At 53.9% G+C, this 21,587-nt stretch overlaps 1 protein-coding gene and 1 pseudogene across 1 annotated transcript; both read left to right on the forward strand.

Moving 5' to 3' along the window:
* The window catches only part of LOC123725610 (transportin-2-like), a 30,461-nt pseudogene extending 15,606 nt beyond the window's left edge, over positions 1-14,855 (forward strand).
* A 618-nt stretch (positions 14,856-15,473) lies between these two features.
* Positions 15,474-21,278, forward strand: LOC106564302 (transportin-2). Its single transcript, XM_045690818.1, has 5 exons — positions 15,474-15,759; positions 15,876-15,975; positions 20,287-20,361; positions 20,672-20,804; positions 20,901-21,278. The coding sequence occupies exons 1-4, from the start codon at positions 15,734-15,736 to the stop codon at positions 20,777-20,779; spliced, it is 309 nt and encodes a 102-aa protein (XP_045546774.1). The 5' UTR covers positions 15,474-15,733; the 3' UTR covers positions 20,780-20,804; positions 20,901-21,278.
* The last annotated feature ends 309 nt before the right edge of the window (positions 21,279-21,587 follow it).

The raw sequence follows: 21,587 nt of genomic DNA on the forward strand, positions 1-21,587 counted from the left end.
TCCTCCCCATCTCTCTCTCTCTCTCTCTTCCTCCCCATCTCTCTCTCCTCTCTCTTCCTCCCCATCTCTCTCCTCTCTCTTCCTCCCCATCTCTCTCCTCTCTCTTCCTCCCATCTCTCTCCTCTCTCTTCCTCCCCATCTCTCTCCTCTCCTCTCTCTTCCTCCCCATCTCTCTCCTCTCTCTTCCTCCCCATCTCTCTCCTCTCTCTTCCTCCCCATCTCTCTCCTCTCTCTTCCTCCCCATCTCTCTCCTCTCTCTTCCTCCCCATCTCTCTCCTCTCTCTTCCTCCCCATCTCTCTCTCCTCTCTTCCTCCATCTCTCTCCTCTCTCTTCCTCCCCATCTCTCTCTCTCTCTTCCTCCCCATCTCTCTCCTCTCTCTTCCTCCCCATCTCTCTCCTCTCTCTTCCTCCCCATCTCTCTCCTCTCTCTCTCTCCCATCTCTCTCTCTCTCCTCCCCATCTCTCTCCTCTCTCCCTCCCCATCTCTCTCTCCTCTCTTCCTCCCCATCTCTCTCCTCTCTCTTCCTCCCCGATCTCTCTCCTCTCTCTTCCTCCCCATCTCTCTCCTCTCTCTTCCTCCCCATCTCTCTCTCTCTCTTCCTCCCCATCTCTCTCCTCTCTCTTCCTCCCCATCTCTCTCCTCTCTCTTCCTCCCCATCTCTCTCCTCTCTCTTCCTCCCCATCTCTCTCCTCTCTCTTCCTCCCCATCTCTCCCTCTCTCTTCCTCCCCGATCTCTCTCCTCTCTTCCTCTCCATCTCTCTCCTCTCTCTTCCTCCCCATCTCTCTCCTCTCTCTTCCTCCCCATCTCTCTCCTCTCTCTTCCTCCCCATCTCTCTCCTCTCTCTTCCTCCCCATCTCTCTCCTCTCTCTCTTCCTCCCCATCTCTCTCTCTCTCTCTTCCTCCCGATCTCTCTCCTCTCTCTTCCTCCCCATCTCTCTCTCTCTCCCTCCCCCATCTCTCTCCTCTCTCTTCCTCCCCATCTCTCTCCTCTCTCTTCCTCCCCATCTCTCTCCTCTCTCTTCCTCCCCATCTCTCTCCTCTCTCTTCCTCCCCATCTCTCTCCTTCCCTCTCTTCCTCCCCATCTCTCTCTCTTCCTCTCTTCCTCCCCATCTCTCTCTCCTCTCTCTTTCCTCCCCATCTCTCTCCTCTCTCTTCCTCCCCATCTCTCTCCTCTCTCTTCCTCTCCATCTCTCTCCTTCCTCTCTCTTCCTCCCCATCTCTCTCTCTCTCTCTTCCTCCCCATCTCTCTCCTCTCTCTCTTCCTCCCCATCTCTCTCCTCTCTCTTCCTCCCCGATCTCTCTCCTCTCTCTTCCTCCCCGATCTCTCTCCTCTCTCTTCCTCCCCATCTCTCCCTCTCTCTTCCTCCCCATCTCTCTCCTCTCTCTTCCTCCCCATCTCTCTCCCTCTCTCTTCCTCCCCATCTCTCTCCTCTCTCTTCCTCCCCATCTCTCTCCTCTCTCTTCCTCCCCGATCTCTCTCTCTCTCTTCCTCCCCATCTCTCTCCTCTCTCTTCCTCCCCATCTCTCTCCCTCTCTTCCTCCCCATCTCTCTCCTCTCTCTTCCTCCCCGATCTCTCTCTCCTCTTCCTCCCCTCTTCCTCTCCATCTCTCCATCTCTCTCTCCTCTTCCTCCCCATCTCTCTCCTCTCTCTTCCTCCCCATCTCTCTCTCTCTCTTCCTCCCCATCTCTCTCCTCTCTCTTCCTCCCCATCTCTCTCCTCTCTCTTCTCCCTCTCTCTCTCTCTTCCTCCCATCTCTCTCCTCATCTTTTCTCTCTTCCTCCCCATCTCTCTCCTCTCTTCCTCCCCGATCTCTCTCCTCTCTCTTCCTCCCCATCTCTCTCCTCTCTCTTCCTCCCCGATCTCTCTCCTCTCTCTTCCTCCCCGATCTCTCTCCTCTCTCTTCCTTTCTCTCTCCCATCTCTCTCCTCTCTCTTCCCTCTCCTCCCCATCTCTCTCCTCTCTCTTCCTCCCCATCTCTCTCCTCTCTCTTCCTCCCCATCTCTCTCCTCTCTCTTCCTCCCCATCTCTCTCCTCTCTTCCTCCCCATCTCTCTCTCTCTTCCTCCCCGATCTCTCTCCTCTCTCTTCCTCCCCATCTCTCTCCTCTCTCTTCCTCCCCGATCTCTCTCCTCTCTCTTCCTCCCCATCTCTCTCTTCCTCTCTCTTCCTCCCCATCTCTCTCTCTCTCTCTTCCTCCCCATCTCTCTCCTCTCTCTTCCTCCCCATCTCTCTCCTCTCTCTTCCTCCCCCATCTCTCTCCTCTCTCTTCCTCCCCATCTCTCTCCTCTCTCCTCCTCCCCATCTCTCTCCTCTCTCTTCCTCCCCATCTCTCTCTCTCTCTTCCTCCCCATCTCTCTCCTCTCTCTTCCTCTCCATCTCTCTCCTCTCTCTTCCTCCCCATCTCTCTCCTCTCTCTTCCTCCCCATCTCTCTCCTCTCTCTCCTCCCCATCTCTCTCTCTCTCTCTTCCTCCCCATCTCTCTCCTCTCTCTTCCTCCCCATCTCTCTCCTCTCTCTTCCTCCCATCTCTCTCTCCTCTCTCTTCCTCCCCATCTCTCTCCTCTCTCTTCCTCCCCATCTCTCTCTTCCTCTCTCGTCCTCCCCATCTCTCTCTCTCTCCTCTCTCTTCCTCCCCATCTCTCTCTCCTCTCTCTTCCTCCCCATCTCTCCTCTCTCTTCCTCCCCATCTCTCCTCTCTCTTCCTCCCCATCTCTCTCCTCTCTCCTCCTCCCCATCTCTCCCTTCTCCCCATCTCTCTTCCTCCCATCTCTCTCCTCTCTCTTCCTCTCCCGATCTCTCTCTCTCTCCTCTCTCTTCCTCTCCATCTCTCTCTCCTCTCTCTTCCTCTCCCATCTCTCTCTCTCCTCTCTCTTCCTCTCCCCATCTCTCTCTCTCTCCTCCCCTCTCTCTTCCTCCCCATCTCTCTCCTCTCTCTTCCTCCCCATCTCTCTCCTCTCTCTTCCTCCCCATCTCTCTCCTCTCTCTTCCTCCCCGATCTCTCTCTCTCTCTCTTCCTCCCCATCTCTCTCCTCTCTCTTCCTCTCCATCTCTCTCCTCTCTCTTCCTCCCCATCTCTCTCCTCCTCCCCCATCTCTCTCCCTCCCCTCTCTCTCCTCCCCATCTCTCTCTCTTCCCTCTCTCTTCCTCCCATCTCTCTCTCTCTCCTCTCTCTTCCTCCCCATCTCTCTCCTCTCTCTTCCTCCCCATCTCTCTCTTCTCCTCTCTCTTCCTCCCCATCTCTCTCTCTCTCTTCCTCCCCATCTCTCTCCTCTCTCTTCCTCTCCATCTCTCTCCTCTCTCTTCCTCCCCATCTCTCTCCTCTCTCTTCCTCTCCATCTCTCTCTCTCTCCTCTCTCTTCCTCCCCATCTCTCTCCTCTCTCTTCCTCCCCATCTCTCTCTCTCTCCTCTCTCTTCCTCCCCATCTCTCCTCTCTTCCTCCCCATCTCTCCTCTCTTCCTCCCCATCTCTCTCTCTTCCTCCCCATCTCTCCTCTCTTCCTCCCCATCTCTCCTCCCTCTTCCTCCCCATCTCTCTCTCTTCCTCCCCATCTCTCCTCTCTTCCTCCCCATCTCTCCTCTCTTCCTCCCCATCTCTCCTCTCTTCCTCCCTTCTCCTCTCTTCCTCTCGATCTCTCCTCTCTTTCCTCCCCATCTCTCCTCTCTTCCTCCCCATCTCTCCTCTCTTCCTCCCCTCTCTCTCCTCTCTCTTCCTCCCCATCTCTCTCCTCTCTCTTCCTCCATCTCTCTCCTCTCTCTTCCTCCCCATCTCTCTCCTCTCTCTTCCTCCCCATCTCTCTCCTCTCTCTTCCTCCCCATCTCTCTCCTCTCTCTTCCTCCCCATCTCTCTCTCTCTTCCTCCCCATCTCTCTCTCTCTTCCTCCCCCATCTCTCTCTCTCTCTTCCTCCCCATCTCTCTCTCTCTTCCTCCCCATCTCTCCTCTCTCTCTCTCTCCTCTCTCTTCCTCCCCATCTCTCTCTCTCTCTTCCTCCCGATCTCTCTCTCTCTCTCTTCCTCTCCATCTCTCTCCCTCTCTCTTCCTCCCCATCTCTCTCCTCTCTCTTCCTCTCCTCTCTCTCTCTCTCTTCCTCCCCATCTCTCCTCTCTCTTCCTCCCCATCTCTCTCTCCTCTCTCTTCCTCCCCATCTCTCTCTCTCTTCCTCCCCATCTCTCCTCTCTTCCTCCCCTCTCTCCTCTCTTCCTCCCCATCTCTCCTCTCTTCCTCCCCATCTCTCCTCTCTTTCCTCCCCATCTCTCCTCTCTTCCTCCCCATCTCTCCTCTCTTCCTCCCGATCTCTCCTCTCTTCCTCCCCATCTCTCCTCTCTTCCTCCCCATCTCTCCTCTCTTCCTCCCCATCTCTCTTCCTCCCCATCTCTCTTCCTCCCCATCTCTCTCCTCTCTCTTCCTCCCCATCTCTCTCCTCTTTCTCTTCCTCCCGCATCTCTCTCTTCTCTCTTCCTCCCCATCTCTCTCCTCTCTCTTCCTCCCCATCTCTCTCCTCTCTCTTCCTCCCCATCTCTCTCCTCTCTTCCTCCCCATCTCTCTCTCTCTTCCTCCCCATTCTCTCCTCTCTCTTCCTCCCCATCTCTCTCCTCTCTCTTCCTCCCCATCTCTCCTCTCTCTTCCTCCCCATCTCTCCTCTCTCTTCCTCCCCATCTCTCTCTTCCTCCCCCATCTCTCCTCTCTTCCTCCCCATCTCTCTCCTCTCTCTCCTCTCTCTCTCTCCTCTCTCTTCCTCTCGATCTCTCTCCTCTCTCTTCCTCCCCGATCTCTCTCTCTCTCTCTTCCTCCCCATCTCTCTCCTCTCTCTTCCTCCCCATCTCTCTCCTCTCTTCCTCCCCATCTCTCTCCTCTCTCTTCCTCCCCATCTCTCTCCTCTCTCTTCCTCCCCATCTCTCTCCTCTCTCTTCCTCCCCATCTCTCTCCTCTCTCTTCCTCCCCATCTCTCTCCTCTCTCTTCCTCCCCATCTCTCTCCTCTCTCTTCCTCCCCATCTCTCTCCTCTCTCTTCCTCCCCATCTCTCTCCCTCTCTTCCTCCCCGATCTCTCCTCTCTTCCTCCCCATCTCTCTCCCTCTCTTCCTCCCCATCTCTCTCCTCTCTCTTCCTCCCCATCTCTCTCCTCTCTCTTCCTCCCATCTCTCTCCTCTCTCTTCCTCCCCATCTCTCTCTCTCTCTCTTCCTCCCCATCTCTCTCTCTCTCTCTTCCTCCCCATCTCTCTCTCTCTCTTCCTCCCATCTCTCCTCTCTCTTCCTCCCCATCTCTCTCCTCTCTCTTCCTCCCCATCTCTCTCTCTCTCCCTCTCTTCCTCCCCATCTCTCTCTCTCTCTCTTCCTCCCCATCTCTCTCTCCCTCTCTCTTCCTCCCCATCTCTCTCCTCTCTCTTCCTCCCCATCTCTCTCCTCTCTCTTCCTCCCCATCTCTCTCTCTCTCTCTTCCTCCCCATCTCTCTCCTCTCTCTTCCTCCCCATCTCTCTCCTCTCTCTTCCTCCCCATCTCTCTCCTCTCTCTTCCTCCCCATCTCTCTCCTCTCTCTTCCTCCCCATCTCTCTCCTCTCTCTTCCTCCCCATCTCTCTCCTCTCTCTTCCTCCCCATCTCTCTCCTCTCTCTTCCTCCCCATCTCTCTCCTCTCTCTTCCTCCCCATCTCTCTCCTCTCTCTTCCTCCCCATCTCTCTCCTCTCTCTTCCTCCCCATCTCTCTCCTCTCTCTTCCTCCCCATCTCTCTCCTCTCTCTTCCTCCCCATCTCTCTCCTCTCTCTTCCTCCCCATCTCTCTCCTCTCTCTTCCTCTCTCTCTTCCTCCCCATCTCTCTCTCCCATCTCTCTCTCTCCCTCTCTCTCTCTTCTCCTCTCTCTTCCTCCCCATCTCTCTCTCTCTCTCTTCCTCCCCATCTCTCCTTCTTCTTCCTCCCCATCTCTCTCCTCTCTCTTCCTCCCCATCTCTCTCCTCTCTCTTCCTCCCCATCTCTCTCTCTCTTCCTCCCCGATCTCTCTCCTCTCTCTTCCTCTCTCTTCTCTCTCTCTCTTCCTCCTCTCTTCCTCTCCCATCTCTCTCTCTCTCCTCTCTCTTCCTCTCTCTCTCTCTCCTCTCTCTTCCTCCCCATCTCTCTCCTCTCTCTTCCTCCCCATCTCTCTCCTCTCTCTTCCTCCCCATCTCTCTCCTCTCTCTTCCTCCCCATCTCTCTCCTCTCTCTCTTCCTCCCCATCTCTCTCCTCTCTCTTCCTCCCCATCTCTCTCTCCTCTCTCTTCCTCCCTCTCTCTCCTCTCTCTTCCTCCCCATCTCTCTCCTCTCTCTTCCTCCCCATCTCTCTCCTCTCTCTTCCTCCCCCCCGATCTCTCTCCTCTCTCTTCCTCCCCATCTCTCTCCTCTCTCTTCCTCCCCATCTCTCTCCTCTCTCTTCCTCCCCATCTCTCTCCTCTCTCTTCCTCCCCATCTCTCTCCTCTCTCTTCCTCCCCATCTCTCTCCTCTCTCTTCCTCCCCATCTCTCTCCTCTCTTCCTCCCCATCTCTCTCCTCTCTCTTCCTCCCCATCTCTCTCCTCTCTCTTCCTCCCCATCTCTCTCCTCTCTCTTCCTCCCCATCTCTCTCCTCTCTCTTCCTCCCCATCTCTCTCCTCTCTCTTCCTCCCTCATCTCTCTCCTCTCTCTTCCTCCCCATCTCTCTCCTCTCTCTTCCTCCCCATCTCTCTCTCTCTCTTCCTCCCCATCTCTCTCTTCCTCCCTCCTCTCTCTCTCCTCTCTCTTCCTCCCCATCTCTCCTCTCTTCCTCCCCATCTCTCTCCTCTCTCTTCCTCCCCATCTCTCTCCTCTCTCTTCCTCCCCATCTCTCTCTCTCTCTCTTCCTCCCCATCTCTCTCCTCTCTCTTCCTCCCCATCTCTCTCCTCTCTCTTCCTCCCCATCTCTCTCCTCTCTCTTCCTCCCCATCTCTCTCTCCTCCCCATCTCTCTCTTCCTCCCCATCTCTCTCCTCTCTCTTCCCATCTCTCCTCTCTTCCTCCCCATCTCTCTCCTCTCTCCTCCCCATCTCTCTCCTCTCTCTTCCTCTCCCCATCTCTCTCTCTCTCTCTCTTCCTCCCCATCTCTCTCCTCTCTCTTCCTCCCCATCTCTCTCCTCTCTCTTCCTCCCCATCTCTCTCTCCTCTCTCTTCCTCCCCATCTCTCTCTCTTCCTCTTCCTCCCCATCTCTCTCTCTCTTCCCCATCTCTCTCTCTCTCCTCTCTCTTCCTCTCCATCTCTCTCTCTCCTCTCTCTTCCTCTCCCGATCTCTCTCTCTCTCCTCTCTCTTCCTCTCCATCTCTCTCTCTCCCTCTCTCTTCCTCCCCATCTCTCTCTCTCTTCCTCCCCATCTCTCTCTCTTCCTCTCTCTTCCTCCCCATCTCTCTCTCTTCCTCTCTCTTCCTCCCCATCTCTTTCTCTTCCTCCCCATCTCTCTCTTCTTCCCCATCTCTCTCTCTCTCCTCTCTCTTCCTCTCCATCTCTCTCTCTCTCCTCTCTCTTCCTCCCCATCTCTCTCCCTCTCTCTTCCTCCCCATCTCTCTCTCTCTCTCTTTCCTCCCCATCTCTCTCTCTCTTCCTCCCCATCTCTCTCTCTTCCTCTCTCTTCCTCCCCATCTCTCTCTCTTCCTCTCTCTTCCTCCCCATCTCTCTTCTCTTCCTCCCCATCTCTCTCCTCTCTCTTCCTCCCCATCTCTCTCTCTCCTCTCTCTTCCTCCCCATCTCTCTCCTCTCTCTTCCTCCCCCATCTCTCTCCTCTCTCTTCCTCCCCATCTCTCTCCTCTCTCTTCCTCCCCATCTCTCTCCTCTCTTCCTCCCCATCTCTCTCTCTCTCTTCCTCCCCATCTCTCTCCTCTCTCTTCCTCCCCATCTCTCTCCTCTCTCTTCCTCCCCGATCTCTCTCCTCTCTCTTCCTCCCCATCTCTCTCCTCTCTCTTCCTCCCCATCTCTCTCCTCTCTCTTCCTCCCCATCTCTCTCCTCTCTCTTCCTCCCCATCTCTCTCCTCTCTCTTCCTCCCCATCTCTCTCCTCTCTCTTCCTCCCCATCTCTCCTCTTCCTCCCCATCTCTCTCTTCCTCCCCATCTCTCTCCTCTCTCTTCCTCCCCATCTCTCCTCTCTTCCTCCCCTCTCTCTCTCTCCTCTCTCTTCCTCCCCATCTCTCTCCTCTCTCTTCCTCTCCATCTCTCTCTCTCTCCCTTCCTCTCCATCTCTCTCCTCTCTCTTCCTCCCCATCTCTCTCCTCTCTCTTCCTCCCCATCTCTCTCCTCTCTCTTCCTCCCCATCTCTCTCTCTTCCCTCTTCCTCCCCATCTCTCTCTTCTTCCCCATCTCTCTCTCTCTCCTCTCTCTTCCTCTCCATCTCTCTCTCTCTCCTCTCTCTTCCTCTCCATCTCTCTCTCTCTCCTCTCTCTTCCTCTCCATCTCTCTCTCTCTCCTCTCTCTTCCTCCCCATCTCTCTCTCTCTTCCTCCCCATCTCTCTCTCTTCCTCTCTCTTCCTCCCCATCTCTCTCTCTTCCTCTCTCTTCCTCCCATCTCTCTTTCTCTTCCTCCCCGATCTCTCTCTCTCTCTCTCTCTTCCTCTCCATCTCTCTCTCTCTCCTCTCTCTTCCTCCCCATCTCTCTCCTCTCTCTTCCTCCCCATCTCTCTCCTCTCTCTTCCTCCCCATCTCTCTCTTCCTCCCCGATCTCTCCTCTCTTCCTCCCCATCTCTCCTCTCTTCCTCCCCATCTCTCTCCTCTCTCTTCCTCCCCATCTCTCTCCTCTCTCTTCCTCTCCATCTCTCTCTCTCTCCTCTCTCTTCCTCTCCATCTCTCTCCTCTCTCTTCCTCCCCATCTCTCTCCTCTCTCTTCCTCCCCATCTCTCTCCTCTCTCTTCCTCCCCATCTCTCTCCTCTCTCTTCCTCCCCATCTCTCTCCTCTCTCTTCCTCCCCATCTCTCTCCTCTCTCTTCCTCCCCATCTCTCTCCTCTCTCTTCCTCCCCATCTCTCTCCTCTCTCTTCCTCCCCATCTCTCTCCTCTCTCTTCCTCCCCATCTCTCTCCTCTCTCTTCCTCCCCATCTCTCTCCTCTCTCTTCCTCCCCATCTCTCTCCTCTCTCTTCCTCCCGATCTCTCTCCTCTCTCTTCCTCCCCGATCTCTCTCCTCTCTCTTCCTCCCCATCTCTCTCTCTTCCCTCTTCCTCCCATCTCTCTCTTCTTCCCCATCTCTCTCTCTCTCCTCTCTCTTCCTCCCCATCTCTCTCTCTTCCCTCTTCCTCCCCATCTCTCTCTTCTTCCCCATCTCTCTCTCTCTCCTCTCTCTTCCTCTCCATCTCTCTCTCTCTCCTCTCTCTTCCTCTCCATCTCTCTCTCTCTCCTCTCTCTTCCTCTCCATCTCTCTCTCTCTCCTCTCTCTTCCTCCCCATCTCTCTCTCTCTTCCTCCCCATCTCTCTCTCTTCCTCTCTCTTCCTCCCCATCTCTCTCTCTTCCTCTCTCTTCCTCCCCATCTCTTTCTCTTCCTCCCCATCTCTCTTCCTCCCCATCTCTCTCTCTCCTCTCTCTTCCTCCCCATCTCTCTCTCTCTCCTCTCTCTTCCTCCCCATCTCTCTCTCTTCCCTCTTCCTCCCCTCTTCATCTCTCTCTCTCTCTTCTTCCTCTCCATCTCTCTCTCTCTCCTCTCTTCCTCTCCATCTCTCTCTCTCTCTCTCTCTTCCTCTCCATCTCTCTCTCTCTCCTCTCTCTTCCTCTCCATCTCTCTCTCTCTCCTCTCTCTTCCTCCCCATCTCTCTCTCTCTTCCTCCCCATCTCTCTCTCTTCCTCTCTCTTCCTCCCCATCTCTCTCTCTTCCTCTCTCTTCCTCCCCATCTCTTTCTCTTCCTCCCCATCTCTCTTCCTCCCCATCTCTCTCTCTCTCCTCTCTCTTCCTCCCCATCTCTCTCTCTCTCCTCTCTTTCCTCCCCATCTCTCTCTCTTCCCTCTTCCTCCCCATCTCTCTCTTCCTCCCCATCTCTCTCTCTCTCCTCTCTCTTCCTCTCCATCTCTCTCTCTCTCTCTCTCTTCCTCTCCATCTCTCTCTCTCTCCTCTCTCTTCCTCTCCATCTCTCTCTCTCTCTCCTCCCCATCTCTCTCTCTCTTCCTCCCCATCTCTCTCTCTTCCTCTCTCTTCCTCCCCATCTCTCTCTCTTCCTCCCCATCTCTCTTCCTCCCCATCTCTCTTCCTCCCCATCTCTCTCTCTCCTCTCTCTTCCTCCCCATCTCTCTCTCTCTCCTCTCTCTTCCTCCCCATCTCTCTCTCTTCCTCCCCATCTCTCTCTCTCTTCCTCCCCATCTCTCTCTCTTCCTCCCCATCTCTCTCTCTCTTCCTCCCCATCTCTCTCTCTCTTCCTCCCCATCTCTCTCGCTCTCCTCTCTCTTCCTCCCCATCTCTCTCTTCCTCCCCATCTCTCTCTCTTCCTCCCCATCTCTCTCTCTCTCCTCTCTCTTCCTCCCCATCTCTCTCTCTCTCCTCTCTCTTCCTCCCCATCTCTCTCCTTCTACTCTCTCTTCCTCCCCATCTCTCTCTCTCTCCTCTCTCTTCCTCCCCATCTCTCTCTCTCTCTCTCTTCCTCCCCATCTCTCTCTCTCTCCTCTCTTTCCTCTCATCTCTCTCTCTCTCCTCTCTCTTCCTCCCCATCTCTCTCTCTCTCCTCTCTCTCTCTCCTCTCTCTTCCTCCCCATCTCTCTCTCTCTCTCTCTCTCTTCCTCCCCATCTCTCTCTCTCTCCTCTCTCTTCCTCCCCATCTCTCTCTCTCTCCTCTCTCTTCCTCCCCATCTCTCTCTCTCTCCTCTCTCTTCCTCCCCATCTCTCTCTCTCTCCTCTCTCTTCCTCCCCATCTCTCTCTCTTCCTCTCTCTTCCTCCCCATCTCTCTCTCTTCCTCCCCATCTCTCTCTCTTCCTCCCCATCTCTCTCTCTCTCTCTCCTCTCAAGGAGTACATAGAGAAGCTGATGCCTCCTCTCATAGCCAAGTGGAATGAGCTGAAGGATGAAGATAAGGACCTGTTTCCTCTGTTAGAGTGTCTGTCCTCTGTTGCTACAGCCCTCCAGAGTGGCTTCCTGCCCTACTGTGAACCAGTCTACCAGCGTTGTGTTACACTGGTGCAGAAAACACTGGCTCAGGCTATGGTGAGACGCGTGCTCACACACACACACACACACACACACGATCAAAAGTATGTGGACACATCTCATTCCACAATCATGGGCATTAATATGGAGTTGGTCCCCCCTTTTGCTTCTATAACAGCCTCCACTCTTCTGGGAAGGATTTCCACTAGATGTTGGAACATTGCTGCAGGGACTTGCTTCCATTCAGCCATGAGCATAAGTGAGATCGGATACTGATGTTGGGCGATTAGGCCTGGTTCGCAGTCGGCGTTCTAATTCATCCCAAAGGTGTTCAGTGGGGTTGAGGTCAGGGCTCTGTGCAGACCAGTCAAGTTCTTCTACGCTGATCTTGACAAACCATTTCTGTATGGACCTCGCTTTGTGCGCGGAGGCATTGTCATGTTGAAAGGGCCTTCCCCAAACTGTTGCCGCTGAATTGTCTAGAATGTCATTGTATGCTGTAGCGTTAAGATTTCCCTTCACTGGAACTAAGGGACCTAGCCTGATCCATGAAAAACAGCCCCAGACCATTATTCTTCCTCCACCAAACTTTACAGTTATCGCTATGCGGCATCCTATGATGGTGCCATTTTGAAAATCTCTGAGCTCTTCAGTAAGGCCTGCACCTGTCAGCAATGGGTGTGGCTGAAATGTGCAAATCCACTAATTTGAAGGGGTGTCCACATACTTTTGTATCTGTAGTGTCAAAGACACACACAGTTATCATCAGTGGTTTAAAGATTGAGTGTTTTTTCTTTATCTTAACCCCCCCCCCCCCCAAAATGTATTAACTTAACTCTCTCTCTCCCCCTCTCCTCCTCCCAAATGTATTAACTTAACTCTCTCTCTCCCCCTCTCCTCCTCCCAAATGTATTAACTTAACTCTCTCTCCCCCCCTCTCCTCCTCCCAGATGTACAGCCAACAGCCAGACCAGTACGAGGCTCCTGATAAGGACTTTATGATCGTGGCCCTGGACCTCCTCAGTGGTCTGGCTGAGGGCCTGGGGGGCCACGTTGATCAGCTGGTGTCCAGGAGCAACATCATGACACTACTGTTTCAGTGCATGCAGGTACGGAGTGTGTGTGTGTGTGTGTTTTCAGTGTTAACTCTACATATGTGTGAATGTCTAGGTCAGTGGTCACCAAGCGGCCAGTCTCCAAGGCATTCCTAGTCGATCTCTAAACATTTCTATAAAAACTCAAAGATAAAGCCTTTTATTCTGTCTCACGCTGTTGGCAGAAGGTGCACTTGTTTCAGCTGCCCTGCGCACCGGGTAGCCCAAGTGTTCCCATTTTTAACCATTTCATGTGTCTTAAGGCCTACTCAGCGTGGCTGAAGAGCAAATCAAGTGCACCTATACGCCTACCGCTAGCCAATCAGATGGCTCAGATCACCATGTCTCAGGAGTAACATGAATTTGTGCATGTGGCAGAAATAATGCAAAGTGACTGGAGTTTCTCCATCAGCTGGAAGACGCTCTCCCTTTGGGGGCGGAGCCGTCTCCCTTTGGGGCCAGTCTTGGTGGAGGGGGCGGAGCCGTCTCCCTTTGGGGCCAGTCTTGGTGGAGGGGGCGGAGCCGTCTCCCTTTGGGGCCAGTCTTGGTGGAGGGGGCGGAGCCGTCTCCCTTTGGGGCCAGTCTTGGTGGAGGGGGCGGAGCCGTCTCCCTTTGGGGCCAGTCTTGGTGGAGGGGGCGGAGCCGTCTCCCTTTGGGGCCAGTCTTGGTGGAGGGGCGGAGCCGTCTCCCTTTGGGGCCAGTCTTGGTGGAGGGGCGGCGCCGTCTCCCTTTGGGGCCAGTCTTGGTGGAGGGGGCGGCGCCGTCTCCCTTTGGGGCCAGTCTTGGTGGAGGGGCGGCGCCGTCTCCCTTTGGGGCCAGTCTTGGTGGAGGGGCGGAGCCGTCTCCCTTTGGGGCCAGTCTTGGTGGAGGGGCGGAGCCGTCTCCCTTTGGGGCCAGTCTTGGTGGAGGGGGCGGAGCCGTCTCCCTTTGGGGCCAGTCTTGGTGGAGGGGGCGGAGCCGTCTCCCTTTGGGGCCAGTCTTGGTGGAGGGGGCGGAGCCGTCTCCCTTTGGGGCCAGTCTTGGTGGAGGGGGCGGAGCCGTCTCCCTTTGGGGCCAGTCTTGGTGGAGGGGGCGGAGCCGTCTCCCTTTGGGGCCAGTCTTGGTGGAGGGGCGGAGCCGTCTCCCTTTGGGGCCAGTCTTGGTGGAGGGGGCGGAGCCGTCTCCCTTTGGGGCCAGTCTTGGTGGAGGGGGCGGAGCCGTCTCCCTTTGGGGCCAGTCTTGGTGGAGGGGGCGGAGCCGTCTCCCTTTGGGGCCAGTCTTGGTGGAGGGGGCGGAGCCGTCTCCCTTTGGGGCCAGTCTTGGTGGAGGGGCGGGCCGTCTCCCTTTGGGGCCAGTCTTGGTGGAGGGGGCGGAGCCGTCTCCCTTTGGGGCCAGTCTTGGTGGAGGGGCGGAGCCGTCTCCCTTTGGGGCCAGTCTTGGTGGAGGCGGGGCCGTCTCCCTTTGGGGCCAGTCTTGGTGGAGGCGGGGCCGTCTCCCTTTGGGGCCAGTCTTGGTGGAGGGGGCGGAGCCGTCTCCCTTTGGGGCCAGTCTTGGTGGAGGGGGCGGAGCCGTCTCCCTTTGGGGCCAGTCTAGGTGGAGGGGGCGGAGCCGTCTTTCTTTGGGGCCAGTCTTGGTGGAGGGGGCGGAGCCGTCAGTCTTAGTGGAGGGGGCGGAGCCGTCAGTCTTAGTGGAGGGGGCGGAGCCGTCAGTCTTAGTGGAGGGGGCGGAGCCGTCAGTCCAGTAGAATAAATCATTTCGGTTTCAGGTCACTCAGCTGTAATACAACTGATGGTTTATTACCAGTGGATCATATACTTCTGAAATGGTCTGAGTAGAACAACATTGGCAGGGTGACTCAACCACAGCCAAAATGCAGTGATAATGTACTGGGCCTGTAGCCTACTGTACAACCCTCATTACTACACAACTGCTTTTAATTGGTTCATGTTGCATAGGCTTATGTTTAAGTCCTGTTTATAATGAGTAAAATAATCTGACTGGTAGATCTCAGTTTGGGATCCGCTGGTCCGTCTAGTGTGGCGCTGTGTGTGTGTGTGTGGTAACAGACGCTGGCTGTATTTGATTGTACATAACCATCTTGTGTCATATATAGACCATGTAGTTAACACACACATGATCTATCTCCAGGACACTATGCCAGAGGTGAGACAGAGCTCCTTTGCCCTGCTGGGTGACCTGACCAAGGCCTGCTTCCCTCATGTTAAACCCTGCATCGGTAACTACCTATACGATCTGTCTTCATCTCTCTCTTCCTCCTCCTCCTCCTACTAACTGTGTAACTACCAGTCTATACTGTCGTACTCCTTATGTTATGTACTGTCCTTCCTTTCTCTTCCCCTTGGCTTTCTCTCAACGTGTGTGTGTGTGTGTGTGTCCATCCCCAGCTGAGTTCATGCCTATCCTAGGGACCAACCTGAACCCAGAGTTCATCTCTGTGTGTAACAACGCTACCTGGGCCATAGGAGAGATATGCATGCAGATGGGTGAGTCTTTCTGCCTGTAGGTTTGTACTCGTAGCTAATATGTACATGTGAGAGATGATTTATAATTACTTACAATAATCATCTAGTTTTTTTACAATTTTTGTTCTTTAATAAACAAAACAATTGTCCGTTTCGATGCTGCTTGCATGAGTTACCTTAATGATATATTTCTCTGCTTTGTTTCTCTCTGTCTCCCCGCCATCTCTGGCTCCATCCGTCTGGCTCCTCTCTGTCTGGCTCCTCTCTGTCTGGCTCCTCTCTGTCTGGCTCCTCTCCGTCTGGCTCCTCTCCGTCTGGCTCCTCTCCGTCTGGCTCCTCTCCGTCTGGCTCTCTCTGTCTGGCTCCTCTCCGTCTGGCTCCTCTCCGTCTGGCTCCTCTCCGTCTGGCTCCTCTCCGTCTGGCTCCTCTCCGTCTGGCTCCTCTCCGTCTGGCTCCTCTCCGTCTGGCTCCTCTCCGTCTGGCTCCTCTCCGTCTGGCTCCTCTCCGTCTGGCTCCTCTCCGTCTGGCTCCTCTCCGTCTGGCTCCCCTCCGTCTGGCTCCCCTCTGTCTGGCTCCTCTCCGTCTGGCTCCTCTCCGTCTGGCTCCATCTCCGTCTGGCTCCTCTCCGTCTGGGCTCCTCTGTCTGGCTCCTCTCAAGTCTGCTCCTCCGTCTGGCTCACTCTGTCCCTGCGCCCGGTTTGCCACACAGAGACGCCGGACACACACACACAGAGACGCCGGACACAGAGACGCCGGACACACACACACAGAGACGCCGGACACACACACACAGAGACGCCGGACACACACACACACGAGACGCCGGACACACACACACACAGAGACGCCCGACACACACGCAATCATTGGGTTTGTTTGACATTGTAGCCGATGCATTTTGGGTAAAGTGTGACTGACTCATCTACAAATAATAATGAGCAGTTATTTATGATAGTGATTTGTACATCAGCGACATCAAACCAGCGCTTGATTTTTAGTTGGCTGTTTGTACACATGAGTGAGGCTCCTCCCATCTTCTTCCAGCCATTACGATTGGTCGCCTGGGCTACGTGTGTCCTCAGGAGGTGGCTCCGATGCTCCAGCAGTTCATCAGGCCGTGGTGAGTCTGTCACATCAGACATCTAGTCCTTCACGTCACTGATCATTATCAAGGTGTTAGATTGACTGGTATGTGACGTGGTGGTGTGTGACGTGGTGTGTGTGTGTGTGTGACAGGTGTACGTCCCTAAGGAACATCCGTGACAACGAGGAGAAAGACTCCGCCTTCAGAGGGATCTGCATGATGATTGGTGTAAACCCTGGGGGAGTGGTCCAGGTAAGAGGGAGGGACCTGCGTGATGATTGGTGTAAACCCTGGGGGAGTGGTCCAGGTAAGATGGAGGGACCTGCGTGATGATTGGTGTAAACCCTGGGGGAGTGGTCCAGGTAAGAGGGAGGGACCTGCGTGATGATTGGTGTAAACGCTGGGGGAGTGGTCCAGGTAAGAGGGAGGGAGGACTTGCGGGTCCCGACAGATCATGACTGAGGGGTCAGCGGGTTTTTCATGCTGCGGGCGGTCAGACAGACGACTTTGGGATGAAAATATTTTTTTGGTGACAGATTATTTCCTTTAATTTCAGTATCCTACCTGTCCCTCTCCTAGTTGGGCCTGTACCTGTCCCTCTCCTAGTTGGGCCTGTACCTGTCCCTCTCCTAGTTGGGCCTGTACCTGTCCCTCTCCTAGTTGGGCCTGTACCTGTCCCTCTCCTAGTTGGGCCTGTACCTGTCCCTCTCCTAGTTGGGCCTGTACCTGTCCCTCTCCTAGTTGGGCCTGTACCTGTCCCTCTCCTAGTTGGGCCTGTACCTGTCCCTCTCCTAGTTGGGCCTGTACCTGTCCCTCTCCTAGTTGGGCCTGTACCTGTCCCTCTCCTAGTTGGGCCTGTACCTGTCCCTCTCCTAGTTGGGCCTGTCCCTGTCCCTCTCCTAGTTGGGCCTGTCCCTGTCCCTCTCCTAGTTGGGCCTGTACCTGTCCCTCTCCTAGTTGGGCCTGTACCTGTCCCTCTCCTAGTTGGGCCTGTACCTGTCCCTCTCCTAGTTGGGCCTGTCCCTCTCCTAGTTGGGCCTGTCCCTCTCCTAGTTGGGCCTGTCCCTCTCCTAGTTGGGCCTGTCCCTCTCCCTAGTTGGGCCTGTCCCTCTCCCTAGTTGGGCCTGTCCCTCTCCTAGTTGGGCCTGTCCCTCTCCTAGTTGGGCCTGTACCTGTCCCTCTCCTAGTTGGACCTGTACCTGTCCCTCTCCTAGTTGGACCTGTACCTGTCCCTCTCCTAGTTGGGCCTGTCCCTCTCCTAGTTGGGCCTGTCCCTCTCCTAGTTGGGCCTGTCCCTCTCCTAGTTGGGCCTGTCCCTCTCCTAGTTGGGCCTGTCCCTCTCCTAGTTGGGCCTGTACCTGTCCCTCTCCTAGTTGGACCTGTACCTGTCCCTCTCCTAGTTGGGCCTGTACCTGTCCCTCTCCTAGTTGGGCCTGTCCCTCTCCTAGTTGGGCCTGTCCCTCTCCTAGTTGGGCCTGTCCCTCTCCTAGTTGGGCCTGTCCCTCTCCTAGTTGGGCCTGTCCCTCTCCTAGATGGGCCTGTCCCTCTCCTAGTTGGACCTGTACCTGGCCCTCTCCTAGTTGGACCTGTACCTGGCCCTCTCCTAGTTGGGCCTGGACCTGTCCTAGTTGGGCATTGACCTGTCCTAGTTGGGCCTGGACCTGGCCCTCTCCTAGTTGGACCGGTGTGGGCGCTCAACCGACGTTAGGTTAGGTTACTATGGTGACTGTAGGTTAGGTTACTATGGTGACTGTAGGTTAGGTTACTATGGTGAGCGAGAGTTGTTCCTTCACATTTCCAATAAGTACTGATGACCCATTTATTTGTCACTGCCTGCAAATCGTCCTCCTAAAAGCCAGGCTATATCCTACAGGACTACGCAGAACCAGGCTATATCCTATAGGACTACGTAGAACCAGGCTATATCCTATAGGACTATGCAGAACCAGGCTATATCCTATAGGACTACGCAGAACCAGGCTATATCCTACAGGACTATGCAGAACCAGGCTATATCCTGTAGGACTACGCAGAACCAGGCTATATCCTACAGGACTATGCAGAACCAGGCTATATCCTGTAGGACTACGCAGAACCAGGCTATATCCTGTAGGACTACGCAGAACCAGGCTATATCCTGTAGGACTACGCAGAACCAGGCTATATCCTGTAGGACTACGCAGAACCAGGCTATATCCTGTAGGACTACGCAGAACCAGGCTATATCCTATAGGACTACGCAGAACCAGGCTATATCCTATAGGACTACGCAGAACCAGGCTATATCCTATAGGACTACGCAGAACCAGGCTATATCCTGTAGGACTACGCAGAACCAGGCTATATCCTATAGGACTACGCAGAACCAGGCTATATCCTATAGGACTACGCAGAACCAGGCTATATCCTATAGGACTACGCAGAACCAGGCTATATCCTATAGGACTACGCAGAACCAGGCTATATCCTATAGGACTATGCAGAACCAGGCTATATCCTATAGGACTATGCAGAACCAGGCTATATCCTATAGGACTACGCAGAACCAGGCTATATCCTACAGGACTACGCAGAACCAGGCTATATCCTATAGGACTACGCAGAACCAGGCTATATCCTATAGGACTACGCAGAACCAGGCTATATCCTACAGGACTACGCAGAACCAGGCTATATCCTATAGGACTACGCAGAACCAGGCTATATCCTATAGGACTACGCAGAACCAGGCTATATCCTACAGGACTACGCAGAACCAGGCTATATCCTACAGGACTACGCAGAACCAGGCTATATCCAATAGGACTATGCAGAACCAGGCTATATCCTATAGGACTATGCAGAACCAGGCTATATCCTACAGGACTATGCAGAACCAGGCTATATCCTATAGGACTATGCAGAACCAGGCTATATCCTATAGGACTATGCAGAACCAGGCTATATCCTATAGGACTACGCAGAACCAGGCTATATCCTATAGGACTATGCAGAACCAGGCTATATCCTACAGGACTATGCAGAACCAGGCTATATCCTACAGGACTATGCAGAACCAGGCTATATCCTACAGGACTATGCAGAACCAGGCTATATCCTATAGGACTATGCAGAACCAGGCTATATCCTATAGGACTATGCAGAACCAGGCTATATCCTATAGGACTATGCAGAACCAGGCTATATCCTATAGGACTATGCAGAACCAGGCTATATCCTATAGGACTATGCAGAACCAGGCTATATCCTACAGGACTATGCAGAACCAGGCTATATCCTATAGGACTACGCAGAACCAGGCTATATCCTACAGGACTATGCAGAACCAGGCTATATCCTACAGGACTACGCAGAACCAGGCTATATCCTACAGGACTACGCAGAACCAGGCTATATCCTACAGGACTATGCAGAACCAGGCTATATCCTATAGGACTATGCAGAACCAGGCTATATCCTACAGGACTACGCAGAACCAGGCTATATCCTACAGGACTACGCAGAACCAGGCTATATCCTACAGGACTATGCAGAACCAGGCTATATCCTATAGGACTATGCAGAACCAGGCTATATCCTACAGGACTATGCAGAACCAGGCTATATCCTATAGGACTATGCAGAACCAGGCTATATCCTATAGGACTATGCAGAACCAGGCTATATCCTACAGGACTATGCAGAACCAGGCTATATCCAATAGGACTATGCAGAACCAGGCTATATCCTACAGGACTATGCAGAACCAGGCTATATCCTATAGGACTATGCAGAACCAGGCTATATCCAATAGGACTATGCAGAACCAGGCTATATCCTACAGGACTATGCAGAACCAGGCTATATCCTACAGGACTATGCAGAACCAGGCTATATCCTATAGGACTACGCAGAACGTACCACGTGTTGCTGTCATCATTCTGTTTTGATTGAACCTTTTATTTAACTCAGCAAGTCAGTTAGGAACAAATTGTCATTGACTATGACGGCCTCCCTGTTGCTGCTTCCGGTCCAGTACCTGTGAGAACAGATGTGTGTGTGCTGTGCATGGGAGGAGAAGCACGGGGCAGTTCTCTCTCTTAGGAAATGTGCTTCCTACATATGATTTAGGCGATAGTTTACTACATAGGTGATCAATATTTATTTCTAGGCTATGTATGTCCGTCTGAAAATCGTCCCACTCCTTAAAGGTAGGCTGTAAAAATAGCTGAAGAGAAAGTCTATTCTCTTCAAACTACATGTAACACATTGATATAGGCCAGTAATACAGGTAGGCTGATAGAATGGACCAGGGGACAGTCTCTGGTCATTTAACCTGTTGACGTCGTTTTGGTGCGTTTTGAAATCGCCTGTCGGGTGCTAAATTGCCGCGACCATGTCTGGCAAGTGAGCTGCGTCACACACCTAAAATCACATTGTAGCACTGCGGTTGGGTTTGGGACCAGGTGTTGGGAGTCAGACAGGAAGTCAGCAGCAGGGTTGTGGTATGAAGAGAGCAGACCTGTACATGGAGAGACAGTCCTTCTGTAGGGTGAAATAACATCACAGAATGTCTCTCTGCAGGACTTTATCTTCTTCTGTGATGCCGTGGCGTCCTGGGTCAGCCCTAAAGACGACCTGAGAGACATGTTCTACAAGGTGTGTGGAGGACCCAACTCTCTCTGTCCCAAATGGCACCTTGTTCCCTTGATCTGCACTATTGTAGTGTACTATGGAAGGGAGAGGCTGCCATTTAGGACGTATCCTGGGAAAAGCTTTGCTTGGCCCAGATCCGTGTGTGTGTGTGTGGACTGTATGATAGTGGGATGTTAACCATAATAGCAGAGAATTATTTCAGACATATTGTTTCTGTCATTTCTTTGTTGAGGAATCAAGGTATTTTCTCCTCTGTCTTCCCCTTTCTCTCTCTCCTCTTTCTCTCTCTCTCCTCTTTCTCCCCCCCCCCCAGATCCTCCATGGTTTTAAGGACCAGGTAGGAGAGGAGAACTGGCAGCAGTTCTCAGAACAGTTTCCTCCCCAGCTGAAGGAGAGACTGTCTGCCTGCTACGGCGTGTAGAAACCCCCCCCTAACCTAACGTCAGGTACACGCTCACTTTAAATATGTCACTTCTTTTTGATGGCACTCCCTGGTTGTGATCCTGACCCAGAAATCTTCATCTCTCTCCCTCCCTCTCCAGGTGAGCCAGTAGTAGAGGAGGAAGGTGAAAAGGAATCTCATCCATCTGTGTTAATGCCCTGAACTGATCTGGGGGGAGGGGGAGAGGGACCCATCACGCCATTGGCCGCTCCCCCTGACGGACGGCCCCCACGCCCTATGTATTTCTCCATAGCGGGAGGGTGGGAGGGACAGGGGGACACCTCTAGATTAAAGATTAAGGGGACCCAACCAACACAGAGAAACCAACTAAGGTAGGGACAGATAGAGGGGTTACCTACATTCAGAAGGAAAAGGTTCCAACACAGAAACAGGTAGGGACAGATAGAGAATGGAGAGTGAGGGAAAGAGAGGGGTAGGTAGGGGCCAGCTAGACTGCAGTAGAGAGAGGTAGGTAGGGGCCAGCTAGACTGCAGTAGAGAGAGGTAGGTAGGGGCCAGCTAGACTGCAGTAGAGAGAGGTAGGTAGGGGCCAGCTAGACTGCAGTAGAGAGAGGTAGGTAGGGGCCAGCTAGACTGCAGTAGAGAGAGGTAGGTAGGGGCCAGCTAGACTGCAGTAGAGAGAGGTAGGTAGGGGGCCAGCTAGACTGCAGTAGAGAGAGGTAGGTAGGGGCCAGCTAGACTGCAGTAGAGAGAGGTAGGAGGGGCCAGCTAGACTGCAGTAGAGAGAGGTAGGTAGGGGCCAGCTAGACTGCAGTAGAGAGAGGTAG

The sequence above is a fragment of the Salmo salar genome, chromosome ssa12 (assembly GCF_905237065.1).
Source record: "Salmo salar chromosome ssa12, Ssal_v3.1, whole genome shotgun sequence".
NCBI classification, from domain to species: Eukaryota; Metazoa; Chordata; class Actinopteri; order Salmoniformes; family Salmonidae; genus Salmo; species Salmo salar.